At 44.4% G+C, this 23,807-nt stretch overlaps 1 protein-coding gene across 2 annotated transcripts in view; it reads left to right on the top strand.

Moving 5' to 3' along the window:
• PRKG1 (protein kinase cGMP-dependent 1) overlaps positions 1 to 23,807 on the top strand; it is a 191,136-nt gene that overhangs the window by 55,775 nt on the left and 111,554 nt on the right. Inside the window, exons 1-2 of one of the 2 annotated variants that reach the window (XM_039719676.1) lie at positions 4,095 to 4,143; positions 5,562 to 5,667. In XM_039719676.1, coding sequence (XP_039575610.1) covers positions 5,615 to 5,667 — 53 coding nt within the window. In that variant the 5' untranslated portion in view covers positions 4,095 to 4,143; positions 5,562 to 5,614. Of the gene's footprint in view, positions 1 to 4,094; positions 4,144 to 5,561; positions 5,668 to 23,807 lie in introns of those variants that run through there. The other variant, XM_039719675.1, reaches the window with a different exon arrangement.

The following is a 23,807-nucleotide window of genomic DNA, read 5'->3' as shown; positions in this document are numbered from 1 at the left end:
CAAATAGGATTTGGGAGTATTTCTTGTGGGCCTCCAGCTTGTTCTTCCTGAATTATTTCAGCTTTCAGTGTACAGGACCGAAGAAGATTTCTGAAGTAGCTTGGGAGCTTGTACAAGGGTTAATTAAAAACCTGGGCAAACCTCTGTGTTGTAAGAATGTGAGCAGAGCAGAACTGGGAGGAATAAGAGGTGACAGGGAAAGGTTATGTAAAATAACAGCTTGCAAAGAGCAAATCAGGATGGGTAATTAGCAGGGGTTGTAGTACAAGCGGTTTGAAATTCCAAGGAAAAATACCTGATGTAATTGAACACTTCCTTAATTAATCCCTGCCAGCACTTCTCATTAAGGCTGGGGAGTTTGGAGGCAGCAGGAGAGGACGGAGAGATTTGGGGGAGACAGAAAAGATTGGGAATGTTAGAGACAAACAAACACCAGGGAAACATCAGGGGCCTTCAATTGATCAAATCACCTGGGGTGAGGTTATTCCTGAATGTGAAAAATGCTTATTTTATGATTGGCTTTTCACAAATGTTAATATTATATGTGTTATGTTAGAAAGTTATGCTGTATTAATTTTCTTAAGTAGTGTGTTAAATACAGTTTTAGGTTATAACATAATGTTAAAATAGAACATATTTTAAAAAAGATACTTTTTTTAAAGAAAGAAATGAGGTACTCACACCGAGATAGCAGCCACAGGACACCTAAATCTTTCAGAGAAAGATAATTTATTGCTCCATTATCAGAAGAAACTAACTTCTTCCTGCCTCACTCAGCCCTGAAGCTGTCAGGATTCAGAGGAAGAAGTTGACACTGACCAGACAGAATCCTTTGCTTGAATGGAATTTATGCATCACATGTGAGATATATGAATGTGCAACAGGCTGTTGTTTTTAAAGGTTAATACTCTGTTAACATGTGTCCTTTTTTGGGCTTATTTTGCCCAGAAAAAGGTACCCGGACTGTCTGTAACTCTCTGTTTTTATTGTCTCAAATTATCCTAATCCAAATTGTCCAAATTTATATTACTCTAATTTTATTACTATTTTTATAACTATTTTATTACTGTTAAACTTTCAAAATTTTTAAAACAAGTGATTGGCGTTTTTCACACTGAATAATTCATTGGGAGTTTTCTGTGACATGTTGGGAGAGGAGGTTGGATTACTCCAAGAGAAATCCTAGGATCCTGCACAGCACCTGCTCCAGCTGATTGTGCTTAGCCCTGGCTGATAGATGTTGTCAGATCTGTTTAACACTGTTAAATTCAATAGTTTCAGCTGCCTTTTTAATACTCTATTTAATTTATATTTATATGTAATACTCCAGGTGGTTTTGTTCAAGAGCAGAGTTTGGTAATAATTTCTCTCCCCTTCTATCCTTGGTGTTTTCTGATCTTCCACAGGCAGGTGTTGTTCCTAAGCAAACCTTACACACTTCCTTGGAATTTTGGGCTTCCTGGAGCTGATTGGAGTGAAAGCAGAGCTCCCTGGAGCTCCCACATCCTTCCTGCTTCCTTTCCTCCTCACAAAACCTGCATTTATTATTTGTCACCTCTGAAACCAGAGGTTGAACAGCAGCCCAAGCATTCCAGGCATGGGACCTTGGACACTTCCAGGGATCCAGGGGCAGCCACAGCTTCTCTGGGAAATCTTTTCCATGGCCTGCCCACCCTCCCAGGGAACAATTCCTTCCCAAAATCCCATCTAACCCCACCCTCTGTCAGTGAGAGGTTTTCTCTGCATTTATCCTCAGGCAAATTAATATGACTCCTTCTCTACTGCCAAAACCAACCTGGGGAATAATGGGAAAGGACCTCCTGAAAAAATGGGATAACAGGATGGAGTCATCCTTGTCCCAGTGCTGCTGTTAGAAACTTGGAGCAGAAACATCTGGGAATAAAGGAATTTATTCCTGCTCCAGCCCTTGGATGCATCCTCTGCATCACTCCATGCTGTATTCTGGAGTCTGCTGGAGCCTCCCTCATCATTCCCAGAGTGTTTGGTGGGATAAAGCAATTCCATGTGCTCCTCCTGCTCAGTTAAATGTGCTTTTACCATAATTTCATACCTGAAACAGGAGGCACCAGAAACAGCTGGAAACGGCTGTGGTTTCCCCTGTGGTCAATTCCACAATATTCCCTGCAAAATCCAGCCCAGGTGGGAGGAGGGTTAAATAGGAGCGGAAATTTGATGTTTTGCCTGCCAAAAAAAGCCCTGAGGACACAAAGTTGTGGCTGTTCCTTTGCCAGAGGGCAGATAAACAAACAATTTTTGGGATAAAATAGCCCAAAAGCCAAAGTGAGCTGGTGAATTCCAGCTTGGGGTGCAAAGGAATAATAATTTTCAGGTCTGGTAACGCTGCCAGCAGCACTTGGGCTGGGGATGATTCACCTGATGATCCTTGAAAAAAGTTGGGAAGGCTTCAATGAGCACATCAAAAACTTGGGAAGCTGCTTAAAGAATGCAGGGCCGTGTGAATATTGCATTTCATTTGGGAAATAAAGCCCCTGCTGGCTGCTCTGATGTCAAGGATTTTTTAATATTCAGAACTTCCACACCTATCTAACATAAAATATATAATATTAAATAATATCAACAGCATTTAAATTGCTCTTTTGTAAATATTAAACTTAAAACTTTTCATTTCCTCCCCTTATTTCACTGCCTCTGCATGTGAGGAAGGGAAAAAGGAGGTGATGATCTTCAGCCACTGGGTCCATTGGAAGAAATTAAGCAAAATAGCCCAAACTTGGTTCTTGGGCAGGCTGGAGGTGTGATGGAAGTATTGAAATTAAAGAGAATTAAGACCTGCAGGGGTTCAAAAATTAATAATCCCTGTTATTTAGAGATTTAGGGCTGTTCAACCTACAGAAGGGAAGGCTCTGGACATGGGTGAACCACCTGGGACACATCCCAGGCTTTGGGCTGGACTCTGCACCCCTCTGTTCACCCCTTTCGGTCGGGGTGTATTTTCATGTGCTCCCAAGTAAATAAATAGGAAGAAAAGCTTGGAAATAGTTCTTTTTGGAAAAGAAGTTCAAAAGTGTTTACTGAGTTTTTAAATTAGATTTAATCAGGCGTGTTGATGGAGAGAGGAGTTTGATTCATTTACTGAAATGATTGATTTAAGTAATTTCAGTCAGCTTCAATCAGAAATTAGGGCTTAACCATGGCAAGCATTTCAAATTTAAACTTTAACGATAACATCTCCACCCCCATCCAGTTCTGACCCAGGAAATCCTGATACTTCTGCTTCAGCTCTTCCCTGTTTCTCCAGCAGCATTTCCTTTGTCCTCAGCCCTTGAACTACAGCAGAAATGTGTCAGAAATCATAATTCCCATCAATCTGTTGTTTCAAATATTCTGCAGTGCCCAATCCCCTCACCTGGAGAGCTCCTACAACTGCAGCCATATAAAAATCACAGGTTTGGGCATCCCTGTCCTAACTCCTGGGGGTTTTTGGATGAGCAGTGATTTTGTTGTGTGCTGTTCCAAAGATCAAACAGAGCCCCAGATATGGCATTTTGCTGGGAAAAAAAGTGTAAAACACACAATAAACTTAAATTGAAGCATCACAGCTCTGACTGCAGGATGATGTTTCACATAATTGAGAAAGGAATCTCCTGTTGCAGACATATCTGCTTCCATCATTTTGTTTCTCATATTCCTTTCTGGTTGTGCCTCCTACACTCAGGGAATGGGATATTTTATATTTTACTTCTAGCATCCAGCACAGGCTCTGTGGAGAGACATGGGCCAGAAAATCTCTGCTTGTGTCTCTTCTAATTCCCAGTGAATGTTGAATTTGCAGGACATATCCCAAAAATATATTTTTCATCTCAAGGCAGTACTAAATAGATAACTTTGAAGTCTTTAGAGGCATCAAATCCCACAGAATTCCTCCTGTTTCTTCAGCCTTGACAGGGGGTTTCAGCACAACAGGAGATGCTGCTCATGCTGATTATAAGGGTCCTGCTGACATTTAAATCTCTACCCTGATTAGCCTTTAGTAAAGCAGCTGTTTGTCATTAAGGCAGGAGAAACGAGAATATAAGGTGTGATTAGTGGCTTAATTAATACAGGAGTGCATTGTCTGCACTTCAGCAGCTTCCTAGGCTGCATGGACCTTGGGGGGGGCTGGTATGTGAATTTATTAAAATATATAGGATATAACATATAGGATGTGTGTGTGTATCTCTCTATGTGTGTGTATATATATATATATAAAAGAGATGTATATTCTTTATATCAGATATGCTAAATCCATAGAATTTTATTAAAACATATAGGATAGAACAGTGTGTTATGACTGTAAAATGAGAGAGTAGCACCTCTCCACAATTCTTGACAGGGGATGTTGGGCTGTGATGCTAGGGAACAGGGACAGGAGAAGGGGAAAGGGCCTCAGGCTGGGCCAGGGGAGGCTCAGCTTGGACAGCAGCAGGAATTTCTGCATGGAAAGGGTGCTCAGGCCTTGGCAGGGGCTGCCCAGGGAGCTTTGCAGTGCCCATCCCTGGAGGTGTTGCTTTGATTATGAAACTAAAAATGCTTCTCCAAGAGAAGTTCTTGTGTTGAAAACTAGAAGAGGCTTTAAGGGCTGTTCTGCCTTGCAATTCAAGAAGAAATCTTTGAGTTTGCCCTTTGAAGGTTTTCTATCTTGCAAATGTAGTTAGGGATAAAAACTCATTAAGGAGGAGGTTTGGGAACTGAAGGACCAGCAAATCAAAGCCCATTCATTTCATGGATTTTATCAGTGAGAGTATTTGTAAATATTTTGCTGAAAGTGTCTTTGCTTCGTGCTGTTTCCTGCGGTCAAATGGAGGTATGGGGATGGAATTTATTGCATTTACTGTCTGAAAAAAAAAGAAATTAATACAAGTGTAGAGTATCGGGAATAGTTTTAATCAAACTGTTTCTCTAAGGAGGAGCCCTGTTATAAACTGTATATACTCAAGCATTTATGGTTAATGCAAGTGTCTAAGCCATAGCTGAGATGAAAACTGGACCTTTTGGAGTTCTGCTCTCTGTGCACTGGTTTTCCCTTTTTTTACCATGGAATTTTGCCTCTGAAGAATAAGCTGTGGTGTTTGAGTGACTCAGAAGTCTTGGAATTCAGCAGGAACCCAAAAAGTAAAGCTGGAAAAGAACGGCTCAAAACCTCCCCGGCTGGGCGGTGGTTCATGATCAGGGTATAACAGGGCTTAGGTCTGGAAATTTCCTTGGGAAACCCTCAATGGATTTTGCTGGATAATGCACTAAAAGTGTCTCAAAACCACTCAGGTTGTGATGAAGTGACCCCAAATCCTTGCTCACCTTTGGCTTTCCTGGATTTCTCCCCCTCTCACATCTCTGTCAGGCCATCCTTCCAAAACCCCTCATCCACCTCCTACCCCAGGACCTTCCCAATCCTCTCAGTGCATGCTTTCATGTCCAGCAGCTGAATTTCCTGGTTTGCAGTGTTCCCCATTCCCAATGACGTTGTTTTCCTCTGCAGTTCACAACTGGAATTTGGACATTTTTTGCTAATCACATTTTCCCCTTGTCTTGTTTTTTTCCAGCTCTCGTAAATGTGAAACTTTGGGCTATTGATCGGCAATGTTTTCAAACAATAATGATGAGGACTGGCCTCATCAAGCATACTGAGTATATGGAATTTTTGAAAAGGTATGGCACTTGTTTATTTATCCAAAAACCCCATGAAACTGCCGTCCTCTCTTGCCTTTTTTTTTTCCTGTGAGTGCAGTATTTGATTTATTTCCTTCTCATCTCTTTCAGTTTTAATGATTATTATTATTATTATGATTTTTATTTGCTGTTTGCCCATCCTCCTGAGAGGAGGGGGAGCTTTGCTGTGGGGGAGTTTCGTTCCTGTTGTGACTTATTCATTGGCAAAGAGTCCCAGAGCTGAGGGGTGAGAGACAAGCTTTCATATGAGTCATTCAAAGTGTGTCAGAAAAGACACATTTTGACAAAAAAAACCACCCTTTCAAGGGAAAAATCAGGGGTTTAAACTGGTTCAGATCCATCCGGGGTGTGTTCTTGTGCTTCTGGAAGTAAAATGGAAGTTTTTAGGAAAGCAGATCTTTAGATTACTGTAAAATTCAGGTTGGATGAGTAACATAAAGAAAAAACCAAATCTTTCACTCATTCAATTTGATTTTCCCAAAAGTTCCTTCAGAGATTTAAGGCTTGGAGAGGATCAATAATGAATAATCCTGGTTATTGGAGAGCTGGGGGTGCTCAGCTGGAGAGGAGAAGGCTCCAGGGAGAGCTCAGAGCCCCTGCCAGGGCCTGAAGGGCTCCAGGAGAGCTGGAGAGGGACTGGGGACAAGAGATGGAGGGACAGGACACAGGGAATGGCTTACACTGCCAGAGGGCGGGGATGGATGGGGTATTGGGAAGAAATTGTTCCCTGGGAGGGTGGGCAGGCCCTGGCACAGGGTGCCCAGAGCAGCTGTGGCTGCCCCTGGATCCCTGGCAGTGCCCAAGACCAGGCTGGACAGGGCTTGGAGCAGCCTGGGACAGTGGAAGGTGTCCCTGCCCATGGCAGGGGTGGCACTGGGTGGGCTTTAAAGTTCCTTCCCACTCCAACATTCCCTGATTTCATGAAATCCAGTGCCACAGTGTAAGGAGCAGATTGTGTTTCATGTCACCAAAATGATCCCACAGGGAAGGAAATGTCAGGAATTGTAGGGAAGGGGAGGCCCAGGCCACTGTGAGGCTTTCAGCCATCCCAGTGCTACTCAGACATTACTAAGCTGTTACTACAGCAGGCTTGTCCCAGTTAGTATTGGAGAGGAAAGGGACTCAGGGAGAAGAAAAGAATAATAATGCTAATAATAATAGTAATAAAAAATAAAAATGTTAAGCATGCCATTATTAATAAAATATTAATTTATACAAGTAGATATAATTTAAAATATATATTATATACCATGTGTAATAGAAATGTATATATATATATAAAATACAACATCTACGTGATGTAAAGGATCTTTTAGGTTGGAAAAACCCTCTAAGATCATTGAGTCCAGCCATTCCCCCAGCACTGCCAAGGCCACCACTGACCACGTGCCCAAGAGCCACATGCACATGGCTTTAAATCCCTGCAGTGATGGGGACTCCACCACCCCCTGGGCAGCTGTGCCAGTGCCTGGCCACCCTTTCCAGGAGGAATTTTCCCCAATGTCCCATCTAAACCTCCCCTGGGCCAGGCTGAGGCTGTTCCTCTTGCCCTTGTTCAGGTACTTGGTGAGGTCAGAAATTCCCTGGAGAGGGACAGCATTTCCATGGGAAAGTCCCACAGCTGGAAAAGCATGGCTGAGTTTTTTCCAGGTGTCTCTGTTGATGATTATCAACAACCCAGCTCAGGAGAGAAAACAGAACCTGCTGCTGTGTTTTAGGGGTTTAAAACCCATCCATCCCAGCATTAAAAAGCTTTTCAACAAACCTGGGAATGGGTGTGTGATCAGCTCTGGGGTGGGAGCTGCTGGAGCAGGCCCCACGCTCACATTAGGCTTTGAAGCTCTGAGCTTTAATAGAGATTTTCCAGTAGATTGTCCAGATTAATCTGGATTCAGGTCCTGCAGAGCCTGCCCAGCTTTAATTTTAAAGCAAATAATGTGAGGAGGAAACCAAGGAGTGTTTCCTCACTCTGTGGCTCTGCTGCTTGAACACAACCTGTGGCTCATTAGAAAGGCCTAAGGCAAGCAAATAAATATTTATTTTATAAAATCTTACTGTTCCAATTTAGGAAAAGTATTTCTTTCATTTGGAGCACTTGTAGGAAGGTCCTTAAAAAATGTTACTTCCCATTGGAAGCTAGGGCTCTGGGCATCTTTAGCTGTCTCAAGCTCAGTTTAAATGTTGTACGGAACATGAAAGACTCATTTTTAGATCCCATTTGCTACATTAAATGCTCATGTTTAGGTCCCATTTGCTACATTAAATGCTTATTTTAAAGAAGCTTTCCTTCAAAATGTTTCTAATGAAAACCAGGGTAAATCCTGAAACGGAGCTTGTTGATTGTTGACTTTATTCTTTGCTTTTGGGGGGTTTGGGGCTTTTTTTTTTTCTTTTCCTGTATTAATGCATGAATGCAAATGCTGTTGTTAAGAAATAAATTGAATAAAAAATAAAGGTTTGAATGGTGGCTGCCCAGAGAAAAGCCAGTGGAGTTGGACAGGATTTTTTCCTGCTGATATAAATCTAAAAAGCCCCTCTCTAATTGTGCCATTATCATAATAACTGAATTATCAGCATCTCCAACAACAGATTTTCATGTGGGAGCAAAGCACAGCAGAAATTAAACTTCTGGGGTGAAGTGAGGCTGTTCATTTAGTTAATTTTGTTTAATTCTCATTTATCCTGCTGAAAATAAGTGCAGCTGGATTTCCAGGGCGCTCTGGAAATATCACTCCAATGGCAACATGGATTTGCTGGAGTTTTCCTCAGCAGGAACATCCTGCTGGCACAGGGCAGCTGCTGCTCCTTAGGGCCACCCTTAGGTGTCAATCCATTCTTCCGAAAGCCAGGAGAAAACCATAAAACCAGGAAAAATCCATTTTCTGGCTGAGAAATTCAGGAGTGGCTTCACAATGTGTCCTGGGCTGGAATGCTGTATCCCACCTTCCTCCAAGGAGTTGTGCACTAAGAAAAGTTGGGATAAATCCCCTGACTGATAGAAAGCAACTCTTCTGGAGCAAGCAAGTGAATATCCTTTTCCTGAGGAATATAATTTTTCTGAGGAACCAGTCCATGCCTCCCTTCCCAAAATCAGCAGATGATCCTTTATGAGATCAAAAGCCACCTTAATTCTGTGGCAGTGCCTGCTCCAAGGAGGGGCTGGAAAAGCTGGCTGTTTTTTGATCCCTGTGGGTACCTGTGTCTTGGTTTGAAAAGACGGGTGTGTGCTAAGGAAGGGAGGAGTCTCTCTTGAAATGGAAAATGTAAACCCCCACCTTCTGAATTCTTGTAATTTTGAAATTAAGGGGCTTTCAGGCAAACATATGGGAGCAGGAATAACAGTTCTTTATTAGGAAAATAAAAATACAGTAATACAAAACAGCACTGGCAGAGTCAGAGCAGGAGCTGACCCCTGTGGGTCAGGGTGGTGGCACAGTCCCATCCCATGGGGGCTCAGCCTCCTGCAGTGCCAGCTGTGCTTCTGCTGGAGCAGGGATCCTGCACAAGGGGGGAGTTTTCCTCTGGAGCTCCAGGGCTGCTGGAGATGGGCCTGGTGTTCCTCTGGGAATGCAGGGCAGGAGAAAGCTGCTCCTCTGGGAATGCAGTGGGCAAAGGCTGCTGTGCTGTTCCAGGCTCAGATTGTATCCAGGTAGGAATGCTTGGCTCCTCCCCTGGGCAGAGCATCTCCCCATGGGATGCTGGAATTTGATCAGCCCTGCAGGGACACTCAGTGGCCATGAACAGATCTCCTGGAGGGAGGATTGGCTGTGGGAGAGATAAAGAAAAACCTGCTCCACCAGGTTTTAACAGCTGGCCCATGAACAGAAGATATCCCCCTGGGAGTTATGAGGGATGAGTCATGGAGAAGATAGAAAACACTGCCCCAGCTGGTACTAGAATACATACTTTTGGTTCCATCTTGCATTGCAACCTAAGACAACCTGCAAGATGAATCAGAGCAGTGACTCCCTTGGAAACTCAGATTTTTGGTAGCTCAATGTGTGACTAAATCCAGGTTAGGTCAAGATAGATCATAGAGCAACCAGCAGTGAAAAGTGGAAATGTAATTTAGTGTTGTAGATTTAGTAACTCCTGATGCAGGAGGGTTTTTGTTGAATTAATCTCCAGTTTTCAGCCCGAATTGTGCTTTTTGTGTGTAACTGAATGTATTTGTCCTTATGCAAGTGCAGTGAGGTCACAGCCGTGCTAAATGCCTCTGTACCCCTCACTGCAATATTCACTGTTCCAGGCTTGCAATGATTTCTTTCTCAAGCCAGTCCTAAAAATCATTCCACTTAATTAAAATCAGAATATTTCAGTTAAGGAAATAAGTATTTATTAAATTAATTTGTCCAGGGAATAAAAGTTGTGGGGGAAAAAACCTTGTGTTGTGGCAAGAATTTCCTGCTAAATATAAAAGTTTTAAGATCAGAATGCCTTGAAAGAATAAATATTGCAATTATTTCTTCCCAACAAGGGCTTCATAAATGAAAAAAAGCTTCCTTCAGTTAAAAGAGGTTGTGGGTTCTGGTTTGTGGTGCAAGCTCCAGTTCCTCCAAGGCCCTGGAAGCAGTCAGGAGAGGATGAGGGATATTTGGTGTCTCCTTGGAGGCAGAGTTGAGCTTTAATGGTGGATACTGGGGGGAAGTTCCTACTTACACACACAGCCTTGAATCCCAGGAATGAAAAAATTCCTTGGGCAGGCAGGGAAAGGATTTCAGTGAGGCTGGATGTGAGAAGCTGCAGAGGGTGGGGAATACCCACAGGAGCTCTCTGGACATTCTTGCAGCTCCTGGGGTCATCCATAAACTGTGAGCCCAGCCTGCCTCCAGGCTTTGTGGGATTTCAGTCCCTTGCATGGAAAAGAAGCTCTGGGAACGGCCCCACCTCTTGTCTGCCTGGCGTGTTTGGTTTTTACCAGGTGATTTGAAATCCAGGCTGTGCTGGGGACATTGAGGGCATGGCCAGGGAAGCAGCTGAGCAGGAGGAGCTGGGTTTGCTGCTCCACAGTGCCTGGGCAGGTGCTGGAGCAGAACTGAAAGGATGCTCCACGGGATCAAACTGTCCATTCCTTCTGCCCTTTAACAGGAAAAATTGTCTTTCTTGTCTTGGGGAGAAGGCCAGGCTCAGGTTTTTCTTGAAATGCTTTTTGTATTGAAATTTTTTTTATAGCCACAGTTTAGTCTCTGTCACCTCTTGTGAATGCTGGGAATAGGTAGGAGGGGGCTGGGGCAGCTGCTGCTCAGTGAGAGAGGTTAAATATTGACCATGCACATTTTAAACTAAGGAAATCCTTATTGGAGGCAATGCACCACAGGGAAAAGGGAGGAGAAAGAAAAAGGAGGCAGAAGGGTCAGGCTCCTGTTGATTCAGGGCACAATGGAAAGGGAGGATTAATTCCTTTGGTTCTGGTGTCAGCTGGGTTTGAAATGTTGGTTAATACACATTGGAATAAGTCAATATCTCATTTTAATATTGCTAGTTCATAGAATTTAAGAATGGGTGGGGTTGGGACATTGAAGATCAACACATTCCACCCCCAGCCAAGTGCAGGGACACCTTCCACTGTCCCAGGCTGCTCCAAGCCCTGTCCAACCTGGCCTTGGGCACTGCCAGGGATCCAGGGGCAGCCACAGCTGCTCTGGGCACCCTGTGCCAGGGCCTGCCCACCCTGCCACGGAACAATTCCTTTCTCTCACCCAATCCAAGCCCCCACTCTTTGTACAGAGCTGTTCCTTGGCACAGAGGAGGGACAACCCGGTGTGACCCCGTGGGATGTGCCCTATTGTCACATTCTGCAGGATCTGCACTTGGACACCCAGTCAGTTGCCCCAGGCAGGGCACAGGCAGTGACTTTGCTCCCACACTGCATCTGTGGGGTCTCAGGTCGGGTGGGTTCAACCCCTGCCAGGAGGGGACAGCCAGAGGGGTCAGGCTGTGCTGCCAGGGAACAGGGACAGGAGAAGGGGAAAGGGCCTCAGGCTGGGCCAGGGGAGGCTGAGCTTGGACAGCAGCCGGAATTTCTGCATGGAAAGGGTGCTCAGGCCTTGGCAGGGGCTGCCCAGGGAGCTTTGCAGTGCCCATCCCTGCAGGTGTGCCAGGAAGGGCTGGAGGTGGCACTCAGTGCTCTGGGCTGGGGACAAGGTGGGCACTGGGCACAGCTGGGACTCCATGGGCTGGCAGGGATTTTCCAGCCTCAGATCCTGGGGTTCTGTGGGGCACTTCTGGGCTGTGCAGGAATGCTGAAATGCCACTTGCAGTGGGAAGGAGGTAGTTGCATGGACCAGGGGGTGCAGAACTGGATGTCCTGGGGAATAAGCCCTGGATTCTTGAGGATTTTGCAGTGTTTACCCTGCTTTTCCAGTTTTGGGGTTGTTTTTTATTTTGTTTTGTTTTTGGGTTGGTTTTTTTTTTTTTCTTTTGTTCACCTCAGAGTTTACTTGATGAGATAAACTCTAATTTACTGGCAAGATTGCTGTGCTCCGTGAGATCCTGTCTTTATATTTCCAAGGAGAAGAAAACCACAATGTCCTTTCCCCCCTTTTTGATTCTGTCAGTGAGGAAAAAACACCCTCAGAGACCCACTTATGATCTTCAGAGGCACAAGACCTGGTTTGGGTTTAACTTGCTGCCTTCTATTTATAGATTATTCTATTGTTGTGGTTCTACTGAGAATTTGAAAAGATGATGCCAGGAATTAAATCTTGCACTTTTTCCTCTGGTTTTTATCCTTTAAAAATAATAGTGTTTATTTTTACTTGTTATTTTTGTTTTCCAAATCCCCCTTTTTTTAATTTGAAGGATGAGTGCTGCCTTTTTGGGTGTTTTTTTGCCATTTCTTCTGTCTACAATGAGAATCACATTTTACTTTTCAGCACTTCCAGAATGGGATCTCAGGTACAGATGGATCAACAGGGGGGAATCACTGGTAAACCAAGTATTCTGTAGTTTTCTCCTGATGCAAACAGGCCCAGAATCCAACCCTCAGTGGTGCTTCAGAGCCTTCAGGGGTGGTTCCATCCCACATCCTGCCTGTTCAGGGGAAGAAAACTCCTCTTGTCAGGAATTTTGCATCAAGTCAAGCCCAATCCTGGCTCATGGCCCAGGAATTCTGAGCTCTAGGGCAAAGCAGGCTGTGACAGGACTTCAGATTGTGTTTTCTGCAGCTCAGCTCTTCACAGCTCAGTGCAGAACATTAGGCACAACTGGAGATTTATTGAGGTGTTAGGGTTTGTTTGAAGTCATTCATCCTTTCCAAATTATCATTTGGGATTGAAATATTGATGGCTGTGCATAGCAAGGGGATTGTTTTGTGTTGCTTACTGAGATGTGGAGAAGAGTGGAGTGATGGGAGGGATTGGAGTGAAAGCTTGGGGTTTTTTGCTGCTGGTATTAAAGTGGATGTAATTATTAAATATTTTGATCACATTATAGAGTGACTTGAAACACAGGGCTCTGAAAGGTGGTGTGATCTCTGAGTGGGGATTTGCAGCTACACCCTGCATGGATTCCTTGAGGTTTCCCTGAGGAGATGATGCTTTGGGAAGGCTGACCTAGAACAGAGGCCAGACAGTTAAAGAATAAAGCAGGGATTTATTAAAAGGCCTCCATGGATCCACCTTGGGCAGCACAAGAGCCCAGCCAGGGCTGCACCCAGGATGAACCAAAATGGTCACAAAATGGACAGCTGGTCACGGGGTCTCTCACTTTTATCAGTTCTGCTTCATTTGTATATTGGAGTTAATTGTCTAATTCCAGCTTTAGCCCATGCAGTCCCATCCTTGTTTTTCTCTCTTCAGCCCACGCTGTTTGTGCTCTTGGGTTGAGATCTGGATCATTTGTCCTTGGTCCCCAGCTAGAGCAGGAATTATTTTGTCTCCCTGCTCTGTGAAGAGAGCTCACCATCCCCTAATGTGAAGCTCAGACCCACACACCAAAGCCTCACAGAATCTGAAAAATATAAAAGCTAAAACCTGAGGCATCATTGCCCCAAAATAGCGGGGCAAGACTTGTTTGAGTGTTTGGTGATTTTTGTGAGGATCTCTGTAGCTGTGGCCTATCCACTCTAGGAAACGCTCAGGGCAGTTGTTCACTCCCTTGCTGGGACAGAGGAGAGAGGAACAGCCGTGCTTTTTATTTAAGTATTAAAAATGATGAATTGTGGTGAATTGTAAAGGATGAGACATCTGGAAGTGGAGTGCAACAGGTTTTACTCCTTAATTTATAAACTAATCCTGGAACTGTTGGAGAATATCAAGTGGTTTGATGTTCCCCACTGTCCCTCTCCGTTATGACTGCAGATGTCCCCAGATTGTTGTGCTCCCCTCGTGTCCCAGTGCCCCACACACAAAGTCCCTCAGGGTGTCACCAAGGTGCCTGAAGAGTTGATGGACCTTCAGCTCCTGCTCAGTGATCAGTACTGGATTATTCATCAGTGGATTGGAAATCAAGACAAAAGAATAGGCACAGGTTTAGGATTTATTGCACCTGACTGCCTCAGCAAAGGATGCTCACCTAAAGCAGGATCAACATGATTTGGCAGTCTGGGTCTGTTCCTTAACCTTCTTTTTGAAGTTTCCCCTTACCCATTAAATTCCCCTTCTTCTGGGCTCCAGAGGTGTTTTGGGAGCCCTTGGACAGCGTGAAGCCATTTGATAATCACAAATATTTCAGAGCTTGTCCTCATGCCTGACACTTCTCATAAAAAGCCATTTATTCCCCTATCCAGCCTGTTGTCACCCAGACAGTGCCTATTGTTGTGTCCATTTTCCTGCTCAGATAAATAGATCCTTCCCAAAGCAGCTGACAGTCTCTTCAGAGGAGAAGGATTTCAGCAGGACCAGGAGACTACTTGGAAATATTTTGCTTTTTGATCAGGCCAGGTAAGGAGCTCTTCATACAGGGGCAAAAATGCAGCTGGAGGCTTCCAAACTCTGTTTCCTTTTGTCTGGTTCGTAACCACATCAGCTCCTGTGTGATAAGAGGATTATTGTCTTTATCATTAGGATTATTTTTCAAATGAGGGAGGAACCTGAGCATTTCTTGACAGGTCAGAGGCTGAAGTTTAGCTTCTCTGTCATGTTTTTCCTTCTCTTCTAAGAAGAAATGTCTAAATTGCCCTGCAGTGTCCTGGATTGCATCTTATTAGCCATGGAAGTCCATGGGAGGAGAAGTGCTCCTGTGGGAATGTTGGGTCTGCCAGGGTCAGAGATGCCTTTGGGTGATGTTTTCTGCGATTTCTTCTCCTTGCAAAACTGTTCCTTGCCTTGAGTTTATAATGGAAAATCAGCTGAGGTCTCCGGTATAATATTTTAGAGAATTCCAAAGGAAATTGGGCTAAAATATGTTAAAATCTGTGGAATGTTAGAGAGAGAAAGGCATGGGAAAAGGGCCTTTTTCTGCACAGCTGGTGGAAAAGTTTGAGCACAGCCTAATTACAAGGAGGATGTCTCAGGCTTGGTGTTTGAAAACTCTGCCTCTAAACTGCCTTTGGAGCCTAATGAAAACTGGAGTCTGCCTGCAAATCCACAATGCCAAGCAGAGCCTTCTGGAGGAGCGTTAATTTGATGGAAAATGCAGCTTTGGGACTGAATGAATCGTTGACAGGCTGTTTCAGAAATGAACAGTTCCATCTCTCTGGGTGCTGGATTCCTTGCAGGATGAAGAGGCTCTGAGGAAGAGCGCAGAGCAGAGGGTGGGGTTGGTTTGGGGTCAGACAGGCTGGGGATGCTGTTGCCTGCAGCACTTGGAAATTGAGGATGGATGGATGATTAAATGGGCTGGAATTTGGCAGGGCTGGCAGGCCTGGAGAGGGCTAATTAATGGCTTTGATGTTTAATTGGTGCCAGGGAAACCCAGAGGGTGGTGGGGTTGATGTGAGGCAGATGCTCCTCTCGCACTGCTGAGGGCCACACCTCGAGGGCTCTGTCCACTTCTGGCCCCTCCCCAGCTCCCTCCTGGGGCTCCTTCCCCAGCTCTGTTCTTCCCTGGACATGCTCCAGCCCTTTGGCATGAGGAGCCCAAAATTAAACTTCCAAGGGATGCACTTGAGGACCTCCCGGTGCTGACAGGGCTCATAGTGGATGTTTAATGTTTGATGAGTTTTTCACCTGTCCCTTCTAGCTGGTCCCTGAATTCCTGCCCATGATGACAGCATTCCCAAAGTCTCCAAGCCTCAGGTTTGAGTGGAGCTAGATAACCTCAGATCCCAGCAGGAATTGCAGTGTCCATAAATACTTGGTAGGTAACTTGGAGTCCTCCTATTTTCATGAAGGATTCATTGAAGTTTCAGTTTGCTGTGAATTTCTTTAGGGTTTCCTAAGTGCGTTTTTAGTACAAAGACACAGCATTTTGAACATCCAGAGCTTCAGCCTTGTTGAGAACAGCCTCTGCCACGGCTGCTTTCTCCTGGCACCAATTCCCAGAGAGTCCAGTAACGTGGTGGTGGCTAAAGACACACTTTGGGTTCTGTTAGAAAAGGACATTTAAAAACACAGCTCTGAAATTAATTCCCTAGCCTGAAACACTAGTGGGAGTTCAATTGCCATGGCTGGGGAACAGAGGAAAACTAGGGATAACTGGAACTGTGCCCACAGAGTAATGGAGTGCTTGCATGGTGGCAGTTATTTTAAGACATAAAAGAATTTGGATAAGAGAAATTCACTGGCCATGGCCACCTTCCTGTCGTGGGCTCAGTAAAAAACACCATGGCAAAAACCAAGGCAAAGTGTTAGTCCTTCACATGGTCTAATTGGTGGTAATTGGCTGGAAATCAGAAAGCTCCAGTGCAGATTTGATGCTGTCACTTAAATCCACTTAGATTAGGAAGAGGTGGGCTTTTCTCCCTGCTGGAAAAGGCTGGGACATTTTTTTTTTTTAACTTTTATTTATGTATGACATAGCATCATGAAAATGCATTTCAATAAGAACAAAAATTTAATCAGGAGTCTGGTGAGCTGTCACATTAGTTAACTCTTAACCAACACAGAGCCCTTGAGCTGTGTGTTGGGATGAGGATGGTGTGATCCTGGTGTGCTGATTGAAATCCTCTGGGGAGGGAGACGTGGCCAAGCCTCTGCTTGTTCAGGAAAAACCAAAATAGCATGGCTGGCTCTGAGGAGCTTTGAAATAAAGGGAATTATTACTTCCCCTGCAGAGGGAGTATAAAATGAATGAGTTCATCCAGACCCTTGAGTATAAAATGAATGAGTTCATCCAGACCCTTCTGACAGAGGGATTTTAATGTTTGCCAGTGATCTGGGTAAAATAGTTGCTGAGTGCAACAAATCATGTCCTATACACAAAAACCCCCCAAAAACCTAAAAAAACCCAAAACAAACAACAACAATAAACCAAATCCAAATCAAGAGGAAGAGTAGGGACAATCTTTGGATCCACCTTGTTGTAGCACAGGACTCGGGGGCACATCTGCACTGTGAAGTGTGTGAGAGTCTGAAGACCAAGCTAAGTAAAGATCCGGGCACAATTCCAAATTAAAAGCTCATTAACTCCAGCTCTGTGTTGGCTTGACCTCTGGGTTGTGCATGAGGAGACCCCTGGATGCTCCTTGGCAGGGAGCTGGGAGCTAATTTTGGCTGTGACATTACAGAATGATGCTGCTGGAGATGAAGCCCTGGCTCAGGAAAAGCCCCTGCTTTGCTCTTTGGGTGCAGTGCGAAGTGTGAGGGAAATGTGGCAATATTTCCTTACATTGATGGGATAACAGCCATGATTCATGAGGAAGTGGGATAGTTTAGGTTGTGTTTAGGTTGGATCTCTGCAGAACTGGAGGCTGGAGGATGTATAAATATGGGATTAATGCAGTGAGCTGGTGACAATACAATTTATATCCTGTGTGTTGCTGTCTTGGACTTATTTGTTTCACATGCCTGCAGCTTGGTGAGGTTATCAATGGCTAATCTGGCAGGTAAAGCAAGAAATTTGGTTTAAATGAGTATTTTAAATGATTCCCAAGGTGGTTTAGGGAGCTTTTCCTCTTTCTTTGCTCAGAGTGGCAGGTTCTTTCCTGCTTTTTTTTTTCTTGGAGAAAACCTCTACAACCATTTGTAATTAGCGGTGGAGCAAGGGGAGGGTGTCAGATCATTCCTTATTGAGTTGTTTCCCTCTCAGAATTGAATTATCACTGCTTTTAGTTATCTGCTCTCTCAGTCTCATTGGGGTTATCTCTGTGTGGTGTCAGAGTTGCACCCAGGTGGATGAGAGCAGTGAGGACGTGGTAGATGTGTTTTTAGAAGATGATGGATGGTGGTAGCTCCTCCAGCTTGTTCTCCTTCCTGGCCAGCTGCTGGGGTGACTTTTGTATCCCTCTGTGAGTCACAGAATTCCCAATATTCCACTTGTCCTCTGGAGTTTGGGACAAGGTGAGCAGTAAGTGAAGGTGATGGGGTTTAATCTCCTCTTTAAATAACCCAAGGCATGAAATTGGACTTGGATTTTAAGAGGTGAAACCCCACAGTTTGCCATTTGTTCTGGCATGAAGCAGTAACCTTTACCAGGAAGAAACTCCACAGGGAATGTCATAAAAGTGGGATTTACATTTGTTTCATCCAAAAGCCGTAATTTCCAAACCAAAACCAACTCATATTTGAATTAAAACTCATCAAGAGCTGCTCAGGAAAGCCAGGATATATTTGTTTCAATATTTGTTACAACAGTCAAGCAGTTTTGACTGTTCCAAAACTTGGATGCTCCCACAGTTTGCCAGGTGGATTTGTTTGGAAATTGTATAAATTGGGTAAATTCTTGTTTCTGCGCTTGAAGATTAGAAATGATTCTGTATGTGCACATCTCCAATCATCTCTCCTGAGTGAAGTTCACATCCTTTACCTGGTAATTGTTGTGTTTTGTCTCAGCAGAGCCAGGAAAGATGAGGCACAAAGCCTTTAATGTGATTACAGAGAGCTGTTAAATGTGCATCTCATTATGTGGAGTGTCTGGAGGCCTGGCAGGCTGCCTTCCCCACACAAGCAATGCTTTCCCCTCATGAAGATACAGAAATATTGATCTAAAGATAGGCAATAATTAGCACTAAAGAAGATGTTACAGGAAGTAGCCCCTGGCACTGTCGACAGGGAATCTTGTTCAGAAGTTGTTGTTGAGCATGAAATCACTGTTGAGTAAAATGAACTGATTTGATTACTAAATGCCCACAGATTATCAATTTGGTAAATTGATTATTTACTCTTTTGTGCCCCTAACTCCCAGTGGCTCTTGTTGTGTCACAGAAAATTCTCAATTGTGGGAGGCACCGTGCCTGGGGCAGGAGTTGGGTTCAGGAGCTGAGCAGGGCAAGGGAAAGGCTTTTAACCATTGGCATCTTCCCCTTTATTGAACGGGAAGAGTTAAATTTGTGTTGATTTGAGGAAAACAGAAAATGTGGTTCCTCTTTGGGAGCTTCCAACTGAACTCAAACTGGGAGGAAGTGCAGGAACCTTCACTGAAGTGGAGAGCAATGGAGCTCTGCCCTTTTCTCCACTTGTTTTGAGCCAAAACTTAGGGACTCGTGTCTGGGAGTTCAAAATCAAGTTCTTTTCTCACTCTTGAGCTGCTCTGAACCTGCTGCTCAGGGTGGAATGGCTGGAATCTCTGGAAATGCTCAAGGCCAGGTTGGACAGGGCTTGGAGCAGCCTGGGACAGTGGAAGGTGTCCCTGCCCATAGGAGGGGTGGTGGCACTGGGTGGGCTTTGAGGGGACTTCCAATGCAAACCATTCCATGGATTTCTCATTCCATGACCAAGGAATTTGGTTACCTGTGGTAACCAAAGTCAGTCAGTTCTGAGGTGCTGGAAGAGGAGGAATTTGTAATAGTCCCCTCCTATGAAAAATTAATATGTGTGAGCAAAAAGATGGATTTTAATTTCTGCATCTGGACTCAATTTGGAGGCTCCTCCTGGGAATCTGGAGAGGAGTTAATGACTCACAATGTGCTTAATTACCTGCAAAGTTACATTGTGCTGAGAAGACAGAAAGTCAGAGTTGGGCAGAGAGCAGTGAAAGTTCTTTAGCCAAGACAAAAATGAAAGAGGGGAAGAAGCACTGTAGTACCCCAGGTGTTAATGACAACTCCAGAAAAAAGGTGGATTTGTACAGAATCATAGAATTCCAGTTGAATAATGTAGTTGGAAGGGCCTTAAAGCCCATCCACTGCCACAGACAGGGACACCTTCCACTGTCCCAGGCTGCTCCAAGCCATGTCCAACCTGGCCTTGGGCACTGCCAGGGATCCAGGGGCAGCCACAGCTGCTCTGGGCACCCTGTGCCAGAGCCTGCCCACCCTGCCAGGGAACAATTCCTAATTCCCAATATCCCATCCATCCCTGCCCTCTGGCAGTGGGAAGCCTTTAGAATGTAAAGAACAAGGGCAGCAGCTGCCTGGGCTGATTTTTCCAAGGACACCTGTGCATGGCGAAGTCAGGGATGAATTTCTGGGCCATAAATAAGTGTGAAAGTTTTGTCCTGAGTGGAAAGAGATTTAAAACACTCATAAATGCTCATCAGAAAAGGAGTCACTTGGATAATGTGGCTGCCTAGGTAGGATCACCAACATGGAATGGTGGTTTTGGTTTGTTTTTATTTCAGGGAGTTAATTCTGCTTTCGCACTGGAGCCACGCTGTTGTTAATACTGGTACAAATCCCATTTTTGAAGCAAACCTTAGTCATGCTACTAATGGGAGCATTTTCTCTTCAGCACCTTTAAAAGTTCTCTAAATGGTGCCATTTGTGCTCTGATATCTTAATGTTTTTATGTCCAGGCAGAGACGGGTCTGGTTTTCCTGCACCGAGTTCATTTGCACATCATAATGATCATTTTATGCATTTGTCCTCTCCTTGCATGGGATGAATTTTTAATGTGCAGGCAGAGGGTGACATTTTTATTGCTTTTACGGGCATCAGGAATGCATTTTAAATTCAATTATGTACTGTCTCTGGAAATACCACACAAGTGACTTGCCAATAAATACATCTCGTGGATTACTGGAAACTAACAGGGACAGTAATCACTGGAGTGACTTCACTGGGCCAATTTTTGTCACTCTAAAAAATACAGGTTAATGCATATTAGGGGGAATAATTCAAGCTTCATATAGACACTGATAAATCAGCATAATTATTTCTGGAAGGAGATGAAAAGAGTTTCTGCAGCTCAATGGAGACAAACTCACTGGGTGCCCCAGCAGCTCGATATGGAATTAGAAATCAGTGTTTTAAAGGGTAGGGGAAGTCAGAAAAGGGCATTCCATGCACTGAACACAAGCTCAAAGAACTCACAGGATTTGTGCTGTGGAATTGAGCTGGAGATGAAGACAAATCAGGCTTAGGCTGAAGTGTCCTCAGAGGGATGGTAAAAAATCCTGAAGTTGTTAATAATTGAGCAAATTCCAGCTGACCTGCCGTGAATCACTGTTCTGTTAAGCTACTGACAAGGAGGGGGAGCAGAACCAGCTGGCCAGAGCACACCAGGAATCAATCAGAATCTGGTTTAACAAGAAAATCCAAGCCACTGGAAAACTGGGAAGATAAAACTCAAAGCAAACTGGGATCTGTGAGTGCAGGCCCACACATCTGTAGGCATGGGATTTGAAATGCTTTGTGGGGAGATAAAGGGTGGTGTTGAAAATAAAACAATGTCACTTGAAACAAGTAATTAGAGTGCAATTCCTTATCCAGAGGAAGTAAATGCAGGAGGAATCAGCATTTGCTTCCAGGGCATGGAGTAACAGAGTGGTTCATGTTCACAGGGATCATCTGCTCCAAACCCTCCTTTAAACAGCTGAGCTTGAGCTGATCCCACCACCACCCCAGAGAAATCTGTCACACAGCCTCTGCTCCTCTGCAGCTGTAGGATGGGAGATGTCAGCAGCTCTTGGATCCTCTGAGGAAACCAGGATTGAAATCTGGATTTTTCTGTCTGGACTAATGGGATTTACCCTTCCAAACAACACCAGGAATCCAGCACCTTGTGTTCCCCTGTGTTCTAGTTTCCAGGTTAAACTGATGTTTCAGTAAATCCCAATCCTTCACAAAGTGTTCCCAGCACTGTCTCAGTGAGGTTCTAGATCTAAGGGACAATGGATAAGGGACAGTGTCCCTGAGCCTCCAAGCTCCACTGCAGCCCCCACTGGATTTGGACTGGAGAAAGGTAAAAACACCCCTTGATAAGAAAATATCCAGCCTTGTGTCCTTGGCTCCCTCATGGACAGAGCTCTGCCCCACATGGTGCTGTTCCAGTCCTCTGCTGGAAAATGGGGGAATGAGACAAAAATCTCAGTTTATGGGGTTTCTAAGTCCACTGGGTTTTGCTTTCTTTCATCTGTAGATGGTCTTTGTCACCTGATCTTCCTTCCATGTGGGTAATAACCACTCCGAATCCATATTAAGTGACAAATGTGTTATTCCAATGACACGTAATGGGATTTTGGGGGGATGTTATTGGGAAAAACCTGGCTGCTGTGTTTTAAATCAATCCTTGTGTGCCCACCCTGATGCTGCTGCCCTGATCTCCGTGCCTGGTCCACAATTGAGCTGTTGAGCACATGTGGGCCATTAAAGGGAATTTTGTTAGACATTAATCATGCCAGAGGAGTAAACTGAGTCATCTGCAAACATGTGGAATGATCATCAATAAATCAGGAATGACAGGGAGGCAGGAATGGATTTATGGAAGTGCTTTCAACACCTGTTGCTGGCTCCTTTTAACAGTGTTTTGATATCTGTCAATGAGTCAGATTTTAATCTGAAGTGTTTCCTTCTGAACACATTGAATGTGGTGGTTTTAATCAAGATGAAATGTGGCCTTGCATAAATCAATGTACAGAAAATAAGATCTGCAAGACAGTCATAATTGTATCATGATGACCTTCTTTCAATGAAAAAAGGAAATAAAATAAAGCTGACTGGCATAAATTATATTTTAAAGTCGGTTTTGATGGGCTGGTGGAGCCACTGTTGGATGAGGATGGGCTCTGAGAATGGCCAGGCTCTGGGAAAAGAGGCAGGGCAGGATATCCTGGATTACATGGCTCAGGGCAAAAACTCAGCACCAAAACTGGGTTCATTCCTTTTGGATCCATCTTCCCTGTCCTTTCCCCTTCCCTGACCTCCTCATAGGCTGAAGTGGGGTCAGGTATTCCCTTCTGTTTGCTTCACGTCTGCCACAGAAACCCCGGAATTCTCTCCTGCCTTTTATTATTTCTCTGTCCAAGTATCAACCAGGGAGCCCACAGATGTTCCCATCCAATCCAGTTCCAGGACTGTCTTCATCACTTTTGGAACAGGCCAAGAGGAGAAGGTTTGGAGGTTCTACCACGGGCCTAGGGAATGATGGAGGAGGGTGCCAGTGGAATTCCCTTCCTGGGATAATCCCGTCATGTGCTGACCTTTTGTCACCTGTTGAACAGCAATTAATTAAACAAATTGGTGGAATTTAGTGAAGCTTTCATGTTGCAGTAGAGAAAATAATGGAAAAGAGAAAATGCTGGAGAGAGCAAAAGGAAACATCTATTGGGATTCAAGCGGGGATGGATCCAATGCGTGTTGGATCCAAAGGAAATGTCCCCAGGGATAAATTCTCTCTAATGGCAGGGTAGGGGCTGGATCAAGTGACTCATGGCTGGTCAGTCTCACTGGTGACCACCTCCCCTTTTCCAAACTGCTTTGGACCTGGAATGTTGCACTTTCCCTTCATGGATCATCCAAACCAGAGATGCTCCAGTTGGAAGCTTGGGTGTCCTGCCCTCAACAGGACTGGGATGAGCCTGGGTGTAGGATCAAGAACTGAGGGTTGGATTTGGGATCACCAGCCTGGGCGAGGAAGCTGAGAGGGTTTGACAGCCGCAGAACAGAATTATATGGAATTACTGCAATTGGCTTCCTAGCACAGAGGGTTTTTTTGTTTATTTTGGGTTTTTTATTGCCCATTATGCTGCTTGCCTGTCTCTAATATTCCCAAGATTATGTTTTCATAAGCAATTGTATTTTCAAGCTGTGTGTGGAATCTGTCAGGCTTTATTTGATTTTTTCTGCAATACAGCCCAGGCCCCTTGAAAATCGTCGACCTTTAATTCATTTTCAGCTGCTTTCTCTGTGCATAGAAAATGTT

Source organism: Passer montanus, unplaced genomic scaffold, assembly GCF_014805655.1.
Source record: "Passer montanus isolate IOZ18808 unplaced genomic scaffold, ASM1480565v1 scaffold42, whole genome shotgun sequence".
In the NCBI taxonomy this organism is placed as follows: Eukaryota; Metazoa; Chordata; class Aves; order Passeriformes; family Passeridae; genus Passer; species Passer montanus.
Note: the sequence above shows the minus strand (reverse complement) of the source record. Positions and strands in the feature narration are given on the sequence as shown.